The 20010-nt window shown below is 39.2% G+C and overlaps 1 protein-coding gene across 1 annotated transcript in view; it reads left to right on the top strand.

The window, feature by feature from the left end:
- Positions 1 to 5938: 5938 nt before the first annotated feature.
- epb41a (erythrocyte membrane protein band 4.1a) overlaps positions 5939 to 20010 on the top strand; it is a 60518-nt gene continuing 46446 nt past the window's right edge. Inside the window, exons 1-7 of the mRNA XM_071541150.1 lie at positions 5939 to 6247; positions 9013 to 9333; positions 10953 to 11057; positions 14133 to 14175; positions 14287 to 14362; positions 15790 to 16008; positions 17803 to 17890. Of these exons, the coding sequence (XP_071397251.1) occupies positions 5939 to 6247; positions 9013 to 9333; positions 10953 to 11057; positions 14133 to 14175; positions 14287 to 14362; positions 15790 to 16008; positions 17803 to 17890 (1161 nt within the window). The remainder of the gene's footprint in view (positions 6248 to 9012; positions 9334 to 10952; positions 11058 to 14132; positions 14176 to 14286; positions 14363 to 15789; positions 16009 to 17802; positions 17891 to 20010) is intronic.

Below are 20010 nucleotides of genomic sequence, written 5' to 3'. Positions count from 1 at the left end.
TGAACCATATCGTGATATATACTGATATCGAGAAAAATCCTTATGACCATCATGACATTGATTTCAACCATATCACCCAGCCCTATATCTCTCCATCTCTGTCACTCCCACCTGTGTTTTCTCCTTATTCTCTCTCTCATGGCTGCTCAGCTCCATCCTCGCTCTCCTCCTCTCCTCCATCCCCCTCTCCGACATGACTATCGCCGGGCAGCGCTCCTGACCGTCGGGACGTTTCCAACAGCGCTACGGCCGCCCACCTTCTCTGCTTTTGCCTCCGAGCTGCTGTAATTAACTGGCCCGTGTGCAGGCGGCGTAATGTAAATCCGACCGGACAGCTCTCATATTGGCACATCAGACACGTGCCGAGTCCCGTCGCCGGCGTGATCTCGATCTGACATCTATCCTAACGCGCCGGGGTGGAGACAGAGAGGAAAGGGGAAGCGGTCATGACAGGCAGACAAGGGGACGATCGGCGTGTTTTTTTTTTTACCGGACAAGTGAGAACGGCGGCGGTCCCTGGAGCTCGGCGTCTGGCCAATTACAGCCAACTGAAAGTGAGAAGGTTGTTCTCGACCCAGAGGCCACATGGGGCTTTAATAGATACACACATAGACATACATGAGGGTGAATCCTGCTGAGAAATATTTTGTGCATACGCAAGCAATGCAACTCTGGCCAAGTTGTCCCCCTATCTGGGGGTCCTTAAAAAGTCGTATAAATATTAACTTATAAAATAAAATTAGTAATTAGAGCAAGGTCAGTACAACTAATGTCCTTTTTCTTATTCTGCTTAGGGCTGGGCGATATGGTTGAAATCAATATCATGATAATCATAAGGATTTTTCTTGATATCAGTATATATCATGATATGGTTCATGTAGGCTATGCAAAATCACGTTAAATAATCAAATTAATGTTCATCTCATTGAACCGAATGGTGATGTTAGGTGTAGTGTCAAACAAAACAGACATTTTCAAATAATATTCCTACCATACCTCATTTTATGAGAGTTTTTAAGTAAAATGTGCTTGTCATCATCAGTTTAGACAGCAGAAATGTGTGTCACGATATCAAAATATCTTCATATCATCAGGATATTATTCCACTGAAAGACGATAAACGATAATATTGAATTATCGCCCAGCCCTGATTCTGCTCCTTTAGAGTTTTACTACTTTAACTATAGCGATGTTCAATCAGAAATAGGTTGTTTTTGCCAGCTTTGTTTCAGTTCCAGGTAAAAAGTCTTAAATTTGGCTTTCTGAAACCTGCAGATTCCATTATCAGAGTTAATTTACCATATCTGAGACCAGAGCAGAGCAGCAGAATCAGGCTGTTCTGAAATAAGATTGCGATTTCTACCAAAAGGACATTTATCACTGCACAGCGCTCGTGTTTCACTCCTGTCTGTTCCCAGAGCCTGTGGACATCGCTGCTGTTTTGAGGGTGGAATTACATTAATGATGTGGTAATTATAGGCCTGGGCGATTGGACAAATACACTGGGGGATACACGGGTGGAAATTCCCCTGCTCATTTGTGGCCGATTTAAAGAAACTTGATCTTTGGTTATGTAAAATGTAACCTAGCTCAAGACACGAATGGGGAAGCACACGCACAGACAAAAAAAATCATTTGTTTTGTTTGTTTGTTGTTTGTTTTTTTGACTACAAGAACTTACACTCTAATTTGAAATGTAAAAATGCCCCTTCAGTGCACATTTAAAAGTTACATTTCAGTTCAAGCACAGTTGCACTAAAAGCAACTTTTCACTATGGTTAAAAAAAAAAAATCATAATTTTTGGCCCCTGGATCAGATTTTTCAGGGCGTTTTAGTTCTTTTCAGGGGCAATTTCATTTAACTATGAAATAATACATTTGCATCGCATATTGACAAGTAAACACTCAATTTGTACCTCCGGGATGTTTTTTTTTTAAATCATACTGTACCATCACATAAACAGCATAACAATCAGATCATGTCCCTTCAACTGTTCTATAAATAATTGAAATGAAAAACCTGTTTTATTCTTTTATCTTTTTTCCATTTTAATTTGAATGTATTAATCTCAATTCATTCATGGGTTGTTTTTATTTTTTGTTGACACAGTGGTTACTGTGGGGTCAACAAGTGGCTACTCATGATAATTGGGGACATTTTTTGCCCCTTCATTTTTAATTTCACAGGTATTTTAGATACATAGATAGATACTTTATTGTTCTACAAGAGGGAAATTAGTTCCACCCTTTATACACAGCCTCACATACGTGTACACACATACCCACCACACAATATTCATACAACAGAACTTTCAAGGGCATTTTTGCCCCAAGTCCCCATTCATTTCTGATCCCAGCCTATGTAAGTAAGTAAGTAAAACTTTATTTATATAGCACCTTTTTTTAACACAGGTTACAAAGTGCTTTACATCAACATCGGCACAGAAAGAGAGAAAAAGAGAACACAAAGCACATACAAGAAAAAACATTCAAAAATACATACAGACATAACGCACATATGAACACAGAAAGCATACAGCAACCAATCCCCACCCAGAGCACACCCTTGAAGTTATCGAAAGTTATAGAAAGGCCAATCCTAAAAACGTTTTTTTTTTGTTTGGTACGCGGTCTGTCCAACAGGTTTTGGTTGGATGACCTAAGTGACCTCTCGGTAGTGTAAGGGCTTAGTCGCTCGGAAATGTAGGCAGGAGCAAAGCCTTGTAGTGCCTTTTATAAGAGATTAAAAGAATCTTAAAATCGATCCTGAACTTCACTGGCAGCCGATGCAGTGAGGCTAAAATCGGGAGTGATGTGAGATCTACGGCCGGTCCTAGTTAATAGCCGATAAGGCAGGTGAAAAGGGCGTTGCAGTAGTCGAGACGGGGAAAAAATGAAGGCATGAATGATACGTTCTAAGTCAGAGGCCGATGATAATGGTCTGATTTTTGCAATGTTTCTGAGTTGAAAAAAAAACAGGATTGAACCAATTTGTTGACATGGTGTTCGAATTTCAATTTAGGGTCAAATATAACACCAAGAGTGGGCCAATACACTGAAAAATGCCATTAGTAGTATTTTCAGGGCCAATAATGAGGAGCTCAGTTTTGTCAGAATATGTGATGACGAGTTGACAGGAGGATTATACACTATCGTTGAATTCCAGTAATTTTACTGTATAAGTGTGGGGGAGCTGAGAACTCCTTGCTTTGTACGGCCCAGTTCAGAAGGAGTGTGTGATGTAGTAGACGGGCTGCTCTCTGCACTCTGGAGTCTCTCTGATGGCAGATCTGCTACAGCAAGAGTTACTGAAGGGCCCTCGAGTTCCTCTGAGTTTCTCATTTCCTGGCCTCAGCTCTCAATGAGCTGTTGGAGCTCTGCTCATTGTAAAGATGATGTTTAATTGAAAGCTTTGCACTTATTACGGTCATCAAAATCGTGTCCATTACGATAACTAAAAAACAATATATTTTGTGTCTATCAACGGTATCTCAAAATCAATATAGCCTATTGGTACCTATTTCTTTTTTTTTTGTTCATACTTTATTTTTGTAAATAAACATGGAAATACAAAACATAGTGGAACAAACAGTTGGTGTATTCATACAAATGTTATACTGATGGTAATACATGTCAGTTCATACAGTAATGACTCAGTAATCATCTCATGAGGTCACAAACAATCCATTTTTCTCAGTATTGCAAGAATCTATCCACCCGTAGATTTAGCAAGAGGGTCATTCTCTCCATACTTTGAACATTAGTCACGATATCTATCCAGTCAGTCTTTGTTGGAGGTTCGGTCTGTAACCGTTTCCGTGTCACAGCTTTCTTGCTGGCTGCTGATAATATCTTTGTATTGCCCGTGTCACCTCCTGCCAGTATGACCGGATGGCTGGGCAGCTCCAAAATATATGGAAATTAATCTGCCAGCTGTTCTCCGCATTTCCTCCCAACATAGACCCCTTCCCATCTCACTATCGGTGCCTATTTCATGTGTATTAGCTTCTTTACAGTTGCCAAAGGGCACTTGCACCTGAAGAGATGTAAAAGATGTTGAGTAGGAGACAATATATCGTAATTCAATACATCACAATACAAAAAAGTGACAATACGTATCGTTGGGCAGAAAAATGATTATAGTTATATTTTTTGCACTTTGTAATGACATTTTTTGAAATAGTTGTGTACATTATAGTAAGCCAATGCCATTGCTAGAAAGATTTGTGGCTCAGAAATAAACATAATTCTGCAAAGTCATACTTTGTTGTCATTGAACTTTTATTTGTTCCATTGTATCGAATCATGAATCCCATATCGCGTATCGAATCGTATCGTGAGATAAGCATATCGTTCCATTTCTAGTGGAAGACCTAATGAAAGACCGAAAGATAGTTATTTTATTGTCTGGAAGTTGGATCAGAACCACCATAATTCACCACCATGTAAAAAGGATGATTGGTACCATTTTTTCAATATTTCATGCAAATGTTCAGGGCATCAAACTGTATTTTTTGTCTTGTTGTTTGTCTTGTTCCTGGACTAATAGTGTCTCTCTGGGAAATAATGTCTCAAGCATATTGTCTGCCAAGTGGCCTTCCCCTGAGGTCGTGCGTGTGTGTGTGTGTGTGTGCGTGTGTGTGTGTGTGTGTGTGTGGGCGGTTCATCTGTCTTTAGTTGTAGTTTGTGCTGAGCGCTGCTGTGCTGTTCAGCCATTATCATGCATTGTTGTGTCGTCCACATCATCTGCACCTATTGAACTTGGGCAACCCCCCCCCACTGTGAACAGGGTCATTAGGATGCTCCCCTGCCTTCTGTCCATACTAGGGCTGAACAATTAATCCAAATTTTATCGAAATCCCAATATGGCCTACTGCAATTTTCAAATCACAGGAGGCGCAATATTTGTTAAAGGTGAAATGTGTCAAAATAGCATTTTAAATGAAATATTGTGGTGCTGCAGAGATGTCCTGGCCTACACATCATATTCTACAGACTTAAGAAAACATCTTTGTTTGGTACAGATCCCCGCAAAAATCACACCATAATCATTTTAATATGTTTTTCAATGAAAATGAGAATAATGATGTAAAAATGATCATTCCCTCTAATATTGCAAATCATATCGCAATTGCAATAACAGTCTATATAATCACAATAAGATATTTTTTACATACCTTTTTTTTTTTTTTTTTTTACCATATTTTACCACAGTTTCTGGAGGCGGTGCTCTTTTCTCTGTCTGTTCAGCCATGGTGGCTATCACCGCTCATGCTAACTACCCAGTTCTTCTTCTTCTGTTTATTCCAAACAAACCGGAAACGTAAAACACATCACTTCCTGTGTGCCACAGGATTTTTCCAAGGAAAGAGCTACCAGAGTGTTTAGAACAGCAAATGTAAAAGCTTTCATGAACTGGATATAGGTTTCATGGTGACACTTTACAATAAGGGTCACTAAGTTAAGGGTTAGTTAATGCTTAATAAGCATTAACTAACCCTTAATTAACAGTTAACTAATGTGTAATTTACTAATGGTTTTCATGTTAACTAAGGTATTAATTTATACATTATTTAATAGTTTATAAAGATGACTTAAATAATGTATAAGTTAATACCTTAGATAACATGAACACCATTAGTAAATGATTACCAGACACATTAGTTAACTGTTAATTAAGGGTTAGTTAATGCTTATTAGGCATTAACTAACCCTTAACTTAGTGACCCTCATTGTAAAGTGTTACCGGTTTCATCATCAATCAATCAGCAATAGAAAGTAGCAAAGTGGACATTTATTTATATGAAAATGTCACAGATTATTACTTTAATTAGGTCCATTGAAAGTTTCTGGCAGTTTCGGACTGTACGGGCTCTGGTCTCTCGTTTTCGAACCCCGGACCGATTTCGCCCTCTCGTCCGTTTCCGCAGCGGTTGCCATGACGACAGACGAGGCGGAGAGCCACCAGAAGAAGCCGCGGCAGCAGGAGGAGGCCGGCCAGGACGCCGGGCCGCCCTCGCCGGAGGAGGAGCAGCTCCGGCCTCGCGCCCGCAACTCGGCCGGCCGCGGCCTCTCGCGCCTCTTCTCCTCTTTCCTGAAGCGGCGCTCGCAGTGCGAGGGGGAGGCCGGCGAGGAGGAGAAGGGAGGGGAGGAGGCCAAGGCTCCCATCGCCGACCCCGAGCCCGAGCTGAGGACCGAGGGAGACGTCGCCCTGGACCAGCACTCGGTCAGCAGCGCCGAGGCACAGGTCAGTACATCCACTCTGTATATCCACTTTGTATATCCACTCTGTATATCCACTCTGTATATCCACTCTGTATATCCACTCTGTATATCCACTCTGTATATCCACTCTGTATATCCATTCTGTATATCCACTCTGTATATCCACTCTGTACATCCACTCTGTATATCCACTCTGTACATCCACTCTGTATATCCACTCTGTACATCCACTCTGTACATCCACTCTGTACATCTACTCTGTTCTACTGTGCATCTACTCTTCATGTACTAGGGCAGTGGTCCTAGACATGGGGTTGGGGCACCACCAGGGGTCCTTGAAGGGGTTCCAGGGGGTCCGCAGCAAACCCAAACTGATTAATTGTTAAGCATCACCATTATTTCATTTACAAGAAGTTAACACAATTAGAGAATGCAGAAGAATGACTGTTCTGATCATAGTTTCACTGTTATCTCTCTACCTACAATACAGATAGTCATGGAATTCTGGACAAAATCATATCTGACAATACAAATATTCTCCGATTTGGGTCTGACAAAATCTCATCAAATGGGGGTCCTTAGCCCTGATGTGGACTAAATTAATTGATATGAAAAAGGTTGAGAACCACTGTACTAGGGCACTGATTCTCAACCTTTTTCATATCAAGGACCCTAATTTAGTCCACATTAGGGCCACGGACCCCCATTTGATGAGATTTTGTCTCTCAGACCCAAATCTGAGAATATAGATTAGGTTAGAGATAGAAGATAGAGATATAGATTTTGTCCAGAACACAGAGCTATAGAGCATAGTCCGATTAATGGCTGAAGACGTACGCCCACATTACGTCCCTACATTCCTGCGTCCGAGTTTCCCTCAGTCATCCCGCAGTCATCTTTTCTTCTGTAAACAAGTTGCGCAACACTTACTGGAAGCTAGAGCATGCGTTGTCAAGCAGCTGGATTCCCGTACGTGTCGCAAAATGCTGTGAAAACTCAGATAGGACGTCACAGTGCGATTAAGGTGTTTACATGTCTACAATGCACTTCATTAATGCAACTAAGATCGGAATACTCCACATGTCTTAATTCGACTATTGCTTACTCCGACTATGACCTTATTCGGGTTAAGGTAATCAGAAAATGCTGTTTACATGGCAGTGTCTTATTCAGAGTATTGTCTTAATCGGGTTAATATTGGAATATTGCAGTCCATGTAAACTATGATCAAAACAGTCATTCTTCTACATTCTCTAATTGTGTTCACTTCTTGTAAATGAAATAATGCTGAAGTTTTAATAATTCATCAGTTTGCTTGGGACCCCCTGGAACTCCCTCAAGGACCCCTGGTGGTCCCCGAACCCCAGGTTGAGAACCACACATTAGGTAGGGCCATAGTGTCAATAGTCAGTGATATAAGGCAAACCACCAACAATATAAACTGGGGAAGTGGGAAGTGGGTTCACCAAAAAAAGTAAATTACATCACTTCATTACAAAAAAAAACAACTCCTGGAATGCATTGACGAAATTGATGATACATAAAAGTGTAAAGAGTATCCAAGGGGGGATTCTTCTTTAATGAATGCTTTTATTAAACACACAGGAACACACACACACACACACACACAGGTGTAGGCGTGACTTGAATTGAAATGTGGCTTTTAAATGCACAAGGAAGGGCAATTTTTACATTTAAAATTCTAATATTCTAATAAGCCCTGGCAGTGAAGAAAGAACCTGCTGAACCAGTATGAGGTGGTGCTGTATTCCCAGTAGGAAGCAGCAGTGTGAAACCAGCACACCCTGAGGAAGACTGCGGCTCCAAATACATTTTAACCAAAAACTGTATAACTGAGGAATTCAGATGTCCTGTCTGCTTATCATCTTTGTTGTCAGTTTTATTTGCCCACATTGTAAATTCATAGAGTTCGGTGTCATGCCAATACGGGGACAGGCTAAAAGGCTTCATGTGAAAATGGCTTAACGAGGCAAAAAAATATTTAACATTGATGATAAAAAAAAAAAAAAAAAATTCCCAGGTGTACAGCAACATAAGAACTAGCATTGGCGAAAATAATAAGAAAATTTACATCAATCAGATTAAAAAAAAAAAAAGAAAAACATTTGAAAAAAATGCAAAAAAAGGGCCTTCACATGACTTAATGAGCTAATATTGAAATGAAAAACTGAAAATTTAACCATGAATTACAGACCAGAATGCTTCACTAGAGCCCAAAAAGAATGTGTAGAAAAAATAGGGAAACATTTAAAAAAAAAAAAGTCTGAATTTAGGCAAAAACGAGGGCTTAATGTAGCTAAATGACCTAAAATCAAAATAGAAAAATTCATCTTTAATTCAGGCATCAGGGGGACACAAGGAGATGCTGTGGTGAAAATTTCACGTTAAAGGTAAATCAATAACATGGTCAAAAAAAATATGACAAGATCCCCAATTGAAAATGAATGGAAATGAATGAGCTTAATATGGTTTACTTACCTAAAACTGATGAAGAAAAATCTGAAATGAATAAGGGGGACTTCTTATCCTAATTATTAACTACCATCAAAAGGAAAACAGTGTTGAAACCAGAAATACTTACATAATAATGTGATAAATTGCCCAAAAACCGCTAAATGACCGCTTAATGTGGCTTAATGACCTGAAAGTAAGATGCAATATCATATAAATACGAAAGGAAAATCAGTGGTGAGATGTGAATATGGATATGTTTGTGTAAAAATAAACTGTACATATACAGCATTATAATCCCAGTATCTTCTCCAGCCTGCCCAGGTAGACCAGAAAGAGGCGCTCGACGCCGAGGAGGAGGAGGAGGAGGAGGAGGAGGAGGAGGGTGGAAAGGACACGGAGCAGGACAAGGAGAAAGGAGAGGAGGCGGCCCTGGAGAGCGAGAAGAAGAAGAAGGAGGAGGAGGAGGAGGAGGAGGAGCCCAAGCCCGAAGAAGGCGGAGAGGGAGAGGGAGAGGGGGAGGAGAAGGCGGCAGAGGAGGAGGCCAGACCTCCGCCCAGAGCCCCCCGCCGAGCCAAGACCATGCAGATCAAAGTCACCCTGCTGGACGACACTCTGTATGAGTGTGAGCTGGATGTGAGGGCCTCACTCGTCTTCATCGCTCACACAATGCAATTTCAGTCCACTGAGACGCACACATCCTGGTCGTCGAGGAAGAGCAATCGAGTGCAGATTCCCAGAACTCCTTTTCACGTTTTTGGCCCGAAAAATTCCAGATCCCTTCATTTCATATTTTCAATTTGTAGGCTAATTTGATTGTAAACAAACGAAACAATTCTACAACAATAGCTCTAACGTTAACATCAGTTAAACATTCAAAAGATCGTTAAAATATACGGTAAACTGATATTACCGTGTTTGACATCCATGATGGAAAGAAACGTTCTTCAACGTGTATCAAGTCCATGGATCAATGGGAGTGAAGGAAATGGTCAAAAACATACAGTAGCTGCTGATTGGCCGAAAAAGAGTTCTGTGAATCTGCACTCGATTGGTGTCTCAGTAAACTGAAGTTGAATTGCAAGAACTGAATTTGAATTACGAGAACTGAATTTGAATTGCGAGAACTGAATTTGAATTACGAGAACTGAATTTGAATTACGAGGACTGAATTTGAATTGCGAGAACTGAATTTGAATTGCGAGAACTGAATTTGAATTGCGAGAACTGAATTTGAATTACGAGAACTGAATTTGAATTGCGAGAACTGAATTTGAATTGCGAGAACTGAATTTGAATTATGAGGACTGAATTTGAATTGCAAGAACTGAATTTGAATTGCAAGAACTGAATTTGAATTTCAAGGACTGAATTTGAATTACGAGAACTGAATTTGAATTGCAAGAACTGAATTTGAATTACGAGAACTGAATTTGAATTGTGAGAACCAAATACAGTTTCAGAGCAAATGAATTCAATTTCATAACATTACATTCAGTTTCAAGTTTATTGGAATTCAGTTTCAAACGAACAAATTCAATTTCAAATTATGCTATTCAGATTCAGTTTTTCAATGCAGTTATTCAAGTTAAACGATTCAAATTATGTGATTCAAATTCAGTTTTTTAATGCAATCAAGTTGAGCAATTCAAATTCAAATATATAAATAATTCAATTTCAGTTTCTAGTGACACATATTTCTGCCCATACAGATACCCTGCTTCAAAACTAGGGTTAGGGTTAGCCTAACCCTAACCCTATACCGGCTAAACCCCTCATCCCAGTGCTTCTCAACCAAGGTCCTCTGAGGTCCAGCATGCAGGTTTCCATTCCAACCGAACACTCCAGCGGCTCATTTCACCGATTTAACACAGCTTCACGAAATGCGAAATGAGCCGCTGTAGTGTTCGGTTTGGAAGGAAAACCTCCAGACCTCCACTATCATCCACTCTGCCTCCGCTTGAACCCGACAGCTGCTTAACAGCCCCATGGGGGGATGGAGGGTGGAGGGGGGTGGGTGTTGGGGGGGTGGGGGGAGGTGTTGGGGGGTGAGATGCTACCGCTCCCTCTGGGCGCTGTTATCACCATCTGCTAATTAATTTCCAACACATTAGGTGCCACCGAGTGAATTTGTCCTGTATGTAATGCCTAGTCTGTTAATATAATATATTCTAGTAATTATACTGCATCTCTGTCTTTTTCGTGTGTGTGTGTGTGTGTGTGTGTGTGTGTGTGTGTGTGTGTGTGTGTGGTAGAAACATGCCAAAGGTCAGGAGCTGTTCGTCAAGGTGTGCGACCACCTCAACCTGTTGGAGAGGGACTACTATGGCCTGGCCATCTGGGAGACGCCCACCATGAAGGTGAGCTGCACTGTAACTCATTAGTCTGCATTAGTCTCATTAATTACCCCTTTTTTCTCACCGTCCCATTAATGCACTAATTAGAGAACAAGGTAACACTTGACTGGAAGTTCACCGTGATGCGTTACAAGCCGATTAGAAAGCCATTAGAAGCAAAGATAAACTTTTCTTACATTCTAATCTTCAGAGAAACAGCAGAAAATGACGTTCAGTTTAATGTCATGTCATTAACTGTACAGTCTGATTATAATTGTTATCTCTGATAATGTGGTTATAATACAACTATGATGCCTTAGCATACTTTATAAACACCATTTCAAGTAGAGCAGTGGTTCTCAACGTGGGGTCCGGGGACCACCGGGGGGTCCTTGAGGGGGTTCCAGGGGGTCCCCAGTAAATTGATGAATTGTTAAACTTCACCATTATTTCTTTTAAAGGAAGTCAACACAATTAGAGAATGTAGAAGGATGACTGTTTTGATCATAGTTTCTCTGTTATCTCTCTGCCTACAATACAGATAGTCGTGGAATTCTGGACAAAATCATATCTGACAATAAAAAATATTCTCAGATTTGGGTCCGAGAGACAAAATCTCATCAAATGGGGGTCGTAATGTGGCTCTAATGTGGACTAAACTAGGGTCCTTGATATGAAAAAGTTTGAGAATGACTGAAGTAGAGTGTTACAGAGTCCAGATGCATTTGTAGATGTAGTGTACTCACATGTATTGATGGGAATTTTTACTAATTTAGACCCAGAAAAATCTGAAAATAAATGATCAAAATTTATAAGGCCTTAGATAGATAGATTAGGGCTGGGCAATATGGTTGAAATCAATATCATGATAATCATAAGGATTTTTCTCGATATCAATATATCACGATATGGTTCATGTATGCAAAATCACGTTAAATAATCAAATTAATGTTTATCTCATTGAACCAAATGGTAATGTTAGGTGTGATGTCAAACAAAACAGAAATATTCAAATAATATTCCTACCATACCTCATTTCATTTTATGAGACTTTTTAAGTATATTTTGCTTGTCATCATCAATTTAGACAGCAGAAATGTGCGTCACGATATCAAAATATCTTCATATCATCACGATATGATTCCACTGAAAGACGATAAACGATAATATTGAATTATCGCCCAGCCCTAAGATAGACAGATAGATAGATAGATACTTTTATTAATCCCAGAGGAAATTTAGGCAGCCAGTATATGGCACACAATTAAATACACACAATACAAATTGAACAATACACACAATAAAAATTGACCTGTATAAAGTAACTGCACTGTACATAAACATAAGATACTAAAAACCTTAAACTACTTTAAACTACAAGGTCCTGTACATATGGAGATTGTTCATGCAGTAGATAAATAAATAATTCCACAATGCAAAAAATGATTGTGCCATGACAGTAAATAAAGTCTTAATAAAAGCATGTAAGGACAGTTTTTTCTCTAACCCTAATTCTCTTAGATGAATACAGAATATGCGTCCTATCTCTGCTTTATTTATTTTCACCCGTTTATATTTTCAGAACTTTCATTAGCTATGTTCACTTTTTACCATATTTGCTTCTTTACTTTGGTTTTTAAATTGGTCTTAAATTCAATTCCAGGTAACATGAAAAAGGTCTTAAAGAGTCTTAAATTTGGCTTTCTGAAAAATGAAGATACCTTGTTAGAGCACACATCTCTCTCTCTCTCTCTCTCTCTCTCTTTCTCTCTCTCTCACACACACTCACACACACACAGAGGCATGCAGCACCTCACACCCATACTGTGTGTAGGTCAACAAAGGGCCAGTGGGTATCAGTGTTTCGCTAAAGGTCACCTCAGCAGGGTTTGGGAACTGGCTGTTATGGGACTCATACCTTTGAGCTTCCAGTCATGAAACAATTTTTCCTATCACCAAACTAAAAAGCATGAAAATTTGGGGGTTCTGGATGAAAACTGTCCCCAGATAATAAATACAATTATTCTGTTAGGTAAAATATTTATATTTAAAGCTCTATCAAGAACTAATTTGAATCTAAGTTTCTTAAAAAATACAGTGCAAAGAAAATTTCTTTTGGAAAAAATTATTGTTACAAACCATTACAAAGTAGGGCTGAACAATTAATCGAAATTCTATCGAAATCGCAATATGGCCTACTGCAATTTTCAAATCGCAGGAGGCGCAATATTTGTTAAAGGTGAAATGTGTCAAAATAGCATTTTAAAGTAAATATTGTGGTGCTGCAGAGATGTCCTGGCCTACACATCATATTCTACAGACTTAAGAAAACATCTTTGTTTGGTACAGATCCCCGCAAAAATCACACCATAATCATTTTAATATGTTTTTCAATGATAATGAGAATAATGATGTAAAAATGATCATTCCCTCTAATGTCGCAAATCATATCGCAATTGCAATATCAATCAAAATAATCGCAATTAGATATTTTTTCAAAATCGTTCAGCCCTATTACAAAGTAGCACAACACAATATGAAATGGGGAAAAAATTTGCTCTAGTGAAGAGTGGGACTATATGAAACTCTAAATACGCTCTACCTGTCATATGTATATTTCAGTTTCTAAATGTATTGGTACTGTCAATCTAATTATTTGAATTACTGAAGGGATCCTATTATTTTTATTTTGTCTTTTTATTTTTATTTACGACTTGTTTTTTTTTTCCTTTTTTTTCCTTTTCTTTATTTGTGAGGATATGTTGTCATGTCAACATATTGTGTATGTGTGTGTGTTATGTGTATTATTTGCCTGTAATAAAAAAAAACAAAAAAAAGAGCATGACAAAGTGTTAGATTAAAGTGGTAATCCGTGATATGCTTGTTTTTGGTGCTAAGTGCTCATTGGTGTGGTGTTTTTTTATTATTTTATTTTTCTATTTTGTCTCCATCTGGATTTTTGGTTGATGAAGTTTGAGTTCCTGTTCAGTCATGGTGGCTATCGCTGCTCATGCTAACTACCCAGTTCTTCTTTTATTGATTCCAAACAATCTATTTTATACAAACTATTGTGTCATACTCTCCAATTTCCTTCATCAGGTTTGGATGGACTTGACCAAGGAGATCCGTAGGCAGGTACAAGGTGAGCTAAACTCAAATCCACCCTGTGCTCTTTTATGTCTTTTTAGCAATCATGCTTTTAGCTACTTTTTTTTTACAGTTGGTTCAACATATTGGTCTTTTCTTTCTTAAGGCGCAATCTATAATTTCACATTTAATGTGAAATTCTACCCACCGGATCCAGCTCAGCTTTCTGAAGACATAACAAGGTACTGGATGGGTGTTTGTCCTATAATCTTTGCCTGTAATTTTGCCTTGGCTTGAGGTTCATCCATGTTTCAGTTTTGGTCATTGTGCCAGATTTAAAGGGGCATGACTTTTCATGGCTTTTCTAGTTTGTGTGTTTTTGGGGAAATTTGCCTTTAAATATTATCATGATGGTTCTTGTTTTCTATTGATAGCATTAGCTATTGTTAGCAGATTGGGGAGAGAGAGAGGGATGACATGCCACAAAGGTCCCAGGCCAGATTCGAACCCACATGGACGCCACAGTTATTTCATGTTGTTAATGTTATATTTATCTAAACCTGCATAGAAGATCAGCTATATACATGAAGAGAAATGACTCAAGAGAAAACACTGCAGATGGTCTAAAATCAGCATAAGGACACACATTAGAAGAAGTGAAATTAGCTACCGAGGCTATAACCAACACCTAGTGATTCTTATAACCTACATTGACGAGAAACACACTTATTACATCGCAGTATCTGAAATATATCTAAAACAAAAATTTACCTGAGTGGCTGTTAATTTATCTGGGTGGGCTGCCTAAATATTAGATAAAACCGTGAATAATGGAATCCATCCATGATGCTGCCTCCAAAACAGACGTTAACATTGTGATATAGCAGAAGTGCGGGGCAAGATGTTGGTCTAATTAAAGGAATAGTTCACCCAAAAATGAAACTTATTATCTACTCAGCCTCATGTCAGTTGAAACACTGGTGAAGTTTGTATGTCAATATAACACACAGCGAGCTAGCTGGGGCAGCTCCATTTCAGCCTTCTCCAAAACTGGAGTCAATGGAGACTGTTGCTGTAGATTTCCAAAAAGCGCAAAAAATGACCATAAATTTACTCACAGACAGAATACTAATACAGAATAATAGAATAATAGAATACTTACAGAATAATAAAATTGGTGAAGTTTATATTGGCATACAAACTTCACCAGTGTTTCAGCTGACATCGAGTCAGTAGATAATGACAAATTTTCATTCAAAAATTGTATTTAATTTTTTTCCATTTTTTTATTTTACCATTATTTATTCAGGGTGGTCAACTGAGAACAGATGCCCTCTTTTACAATGACGCCTTGATACAATAAAACATCATAAAAAAACATTAAAAAAAAATAAAAAAATTAGAAAATAAATAAATCAATACATATAAGACGGCATGTAATTGCGGATCAATAAAAACAGGAACACTCCACTTTTACCATATCATTCAATAACAGCGAGTGAAACAATCTGTTTTAGTTTCAGCAATTCAGCCTGTTCCACTTGTCCGGTGCATAAAAACTAAAAGCAAATTTTTGGGTGAATTTTTGGGTGAAACTCTTCCTGTAAAGCCGTCACCGGTGCTGGCTGTCATACCAGACGTACAATTCAACCCTTTCTGTGCACGGCAGGTACTACCTGTGTCTCCAGCTGCGTAAGGACATCCTGCAGGGCCGCCTGCCCTGCTCCTTCGTCACCCTGGCCCTGCTGGGCTCCTACGCCCTGCAGTCGGAGCTGGGCGAGTACGACGCCGAGGTGCACGGCACCGAGTACGGCAAGGACATGAAGCTGGCCCAGGGCCAGACCAAGGAGCTGGAAAACAAGATGATGGAGCTGCACCGCACATACAGGTGAGAACATGGGCTCAGTCAACAGAACTAAAGGGATTACATACACAGCAGGGATTAAGACACACATAGACACACGTACACACGTTTTTCTCACTGTACTTGTGAGGACCATGGTATTATTATATTCACTTTCTAATCCTAAACTAACTTTATCCTTAACCCTTACCCTAACCTAATCCTACATCTAATCTTAACCACTAAACCCAAGTCCTAACCCTAAACTAACCTCAAAGGATAAGATTGCAGATTTTCTGTGCCCCCTTGTCTCAAATTCCCCTTTCAGCGTGATGGCTATCTCGTTTATTTTGTTCGCAAAACATTAAAAGGTACATTTTACAGGGAGGTTATATTATTTGTAATAGCCTATCATGCGCAGGTGACTACTTACGTAACAAGATAAATATTGTTTTCTACTGATATTGTATCGTAGTAAAACGAAAAAGACAAAATAGCTTCCGTATCCAGAATAAAACTGGTTAATGGAGGCAAGATGGACTAGAGACATAGCAAAAGTTGGATTTTTCCAACGGATTCGTCATTCCGTTCCTCTGGAACCGTTGTCTACTACTAAACATAATAACACAGACATGCCTATTTAACTGAGAGTATTGCCTGTATTCTATTATTAATTCTATTATTTTGCCATATATTTTTCCTTTGCACTGCGGCACCAGAAATCACAAAAAGCAGTTGTTGCTGCTCTGACGCTTCCAGTATGTTGCTGGCTTTACCCTAACCTAAACCTAAACCTGATCCTAATTCTGTTCTTAAAGATGAACAACAGAGTTTTCCATGAAAACAGCGTGGATTTGTTTACATTCATAATTTCACTCGTACAGACATAGAGGATATAGGATTGTAACATGAGTAACATAGCTAGACTAGCTAGCAAGCTATCTTACCAGACGAGTGAGAAGAATGCTACGTCCGTTAGCTAGCAACCTAACCTACCAGACGAGTGAGAAGAATGCTACGTCCGTTAGCTAGCAAGCTAACCTACCAGACGAGTGAGAAGAATGCTACGTCCGTTAGCTAGCAAGCTAACCTACCAGACGAGTGAGAAGAATGCTACGTCTGCATCGGTACAAAATGCTTTCTCTATCTTCACTATTCTCCACCTATCAAAAACTTCTCCAGTATTAATACGCTCGCTCCTTTTATCCACGAGTTTTGTCCACTCAACATTACGATCAGGTTTTAACTTCTTTGCTCTCCCAAACTCATTTGCGTCTCTTTCTTTTCTTCTGCCGACATGGTTACTGGGTGAGCAGAGAGAAAAAACAACCTGGAACACTCCCTCTCCACACAAAATTACGCGCTACGTCTCCTCCGTGGTCGTGGCATGAGTACGTCCTACTGCTCGAAAACACAAAAAGTGTTTTTGCTGTTGTGCAGGGACCCACTTTGCTCACTAGCACCAGTAGTGGCCGAAAACTCTGTTGTTCATCTTTAATTCTAAACCCAAGTCCCAATCTGACACGAACCAATCTCAGAACCCATCGTCTATCGGTCTGACGACGATTAGACTCTGGGGGCGACGGCCAATATTTTGGGGTTTCCGGTAGGTAGACGATGGGTTCCGAGATTGGACACTAACCTCTTGAACAAGTGAAGACTGACCAAACTGCCCTCCCCTCTGAAGGTCAAAAAGTCAAACTGATTCTCATTAGGACCACCTCACATACACACACACACACACACACACACACTACAGCTGCTCAACATAATACACAGCTCAAGTGTAAGGCGTAGCAGCCACGCGTCCTGTTGACTCCTGCTCTGGTGTCCTGGCAGGTCGATGAGCCCGGCCCAGGCAGACATGATGTTCCTGGAGAACGCCAAGAAGCTCGCCATGTACGGAGTAGACCTCCACCAGGCCAAGGTAAGTCACTATCTTAGCATAATCACTATCTTTGCATTGAATCTTAGTGTAGCCAGTGGGTCAGTGGGTGCTCTGATATTGACAATACAGTTGTTAATTTGTACAAGGAACTCTTCATAGGACACGGTAGGCTTCTGAAATGAAGTAAAAGACATCCTTAAGGTGGAAGTGCATGTGATGTAGCTTCCCAGTGTTCACCAATGTGTTCTTAAGACAGATCTTAAGAAATGATATAAGAGGAAATTTTAGGAAGTTCTTAAGAAGGCTCTTAAGTGCAATTCCTCAATAGTCTTAGTAACAGTCTAATTTCTTACAAATTTCTTCCATTTTCCAATTTAAGAACTTCTCAAAATAGGGCCTGAATTAATTCTGGTTAATAAACTTTAGGCTTACTGCCATTGAGGCTAGGAGACAAGGCTAGGAGGCTAGGAGACAAGGCTAGGAGGCTAGGAGACAAGGCTAGGAGGCAACCCAAAGTGCTTCCACCTACAAAACAATTGGGCAACTAGAGCAAAGATTTAAACATTGGTTGCTGTTGGTAACTGTAAAATTTGCAGCTTATTTCCAACAGACATGAGACAGAGGCCTACCTGGCCCTACACCAAATAAAGCTTTACAATAAATGTTCATCTTAATGTTAGGTGTAGGGGAACCTATGAAGACTTTGAACTATAACCTACTTGTCTAAAATGTGTTTAAATATATGATATTAGAGGCTTACCTTTTCACTGTAGGAGTTTTAAGACAGGTGAAGGGCTGTCTTAAAGTCAAGAAAAAAATCAAGAACAAATTTGACAACTTTCATTTCAAGAATACCATTTATTCCTACGTTTTTTCTTAGGAAGAAACATAAGAAGAAAGTTAAGAAAATATATAAGAACTGTTTTTGAGAATAGCATTTTTTCCTATTTTTTTTCTTAAGACTAAGACTAAGAAAAAGATGGCCCCAGATCTATTCATATTAAAGGACAAATCTACCTTTAAAGCAATATATCACTTAGTTTTAACAGTTTTAACCTGTGTTAGTTTTAACCTCAGGGAGAATCCATCGTAGAAGGGGCAGAGAGACCAATTTCTCCACCCACAGTAGCCTCAATAGACCAGAATGCAACGCAGCCACAGCTTGCATTTTTGCGGCTCTGTTGTAGAACCCCCTTCTATTCTGCTTTTGGAAACCCATTCTGGGAAATGTAGGAAATCATCAGCTGAAGTAAAAGTGGACAAGGCAGATTGAGGAAAAGCAGGTACACCAAAAAAGTAAATTACAACACTTCATCAGAAAATAACTGAAATGCATTTGACATCACAGATTGGTGAATAATTCTTTAATTGGTTAAAGACAAAGGCTTCTGAAATGGAATAACAGAGGGCTTTAAGGTGGAAATGCATGCGATGTAGCTTTCCAGTGGTCTTTTTGGAAAACAGATCTGTGTAATATTAGCTGCAGAGATGTAAAAACACACACAATGTGTTTGCAGCTGTGTCTGTGTTTTTCTTTTTTTTTTTTGTATTTCATCTATCAAGTAAGCGTGCCTGCCTGTCCCAAAAAGAGAGGAGAACACGTGCCTTGTCAGCTTTCATAGCAGAAATGAGGTCAATCTGTTTGCATCAAACCCAGGGATTTAAATAAAATATGGAGGCGGTTGTTTTCAGAGGTGTCTGCTGCCCCCCTGTGGAGGATGGTGAGCAGTGCAAGGCAGTTGCATAATAAAGTCAGTTGCATGCAAACAGAGTGGAGCAGAATACAGTACTGTCTACATAAGGTGGAAAATCATGCTTGGTGCCTATTTGCGTGATCACACATAGTAAACAGAACAAATGTTACAAACACATTATTATATTTGGTATCTGCAGACAGAATACTGATAATAATAATAATAATAATCATAATAATAAACTTTATTTGTATAGCATCTTTCATACAAGAAATGCAGCTCAAAGTGCTTTACAACAAAGAAATTACATGCACCAAGTGCTTCACATAAAACTTATTTTCACATAATAATAGTGAAAATAAGATAAAGATGAGAATAGAATACATAGAATGCATGAAAATAGACATAGAATGAGCAAAAAATGGGATAGAATGCCATAATTAATGGAAAATAAGATGGAGAATA

Source organism: Centroberyx affinis, unplaced genomic scaffold (assembly GCF_046629955.1).
Source record: "Centroberyx affinis isolate AG114_WGS23_722 - 3 ecotype Tasmania unplaced genomic scaffold, CSIRO-AGI_Caff_v1 ptg003793l_1, whole genome shotgun sequence".
In the NCBI taxonomy this organism is placed as follows: domain Eukaryota; kingdom Metazoa; phylum Chordata; class Actinopteri; order Beryciformes; family Berycidae; genus Centroberyx; species Centroberyx affinis.
The sequence above is the reverse complement of the archived record's forward strand: the minus strand, read 5'-3'. Positions and strand labels throughout refer to the sequence as shown.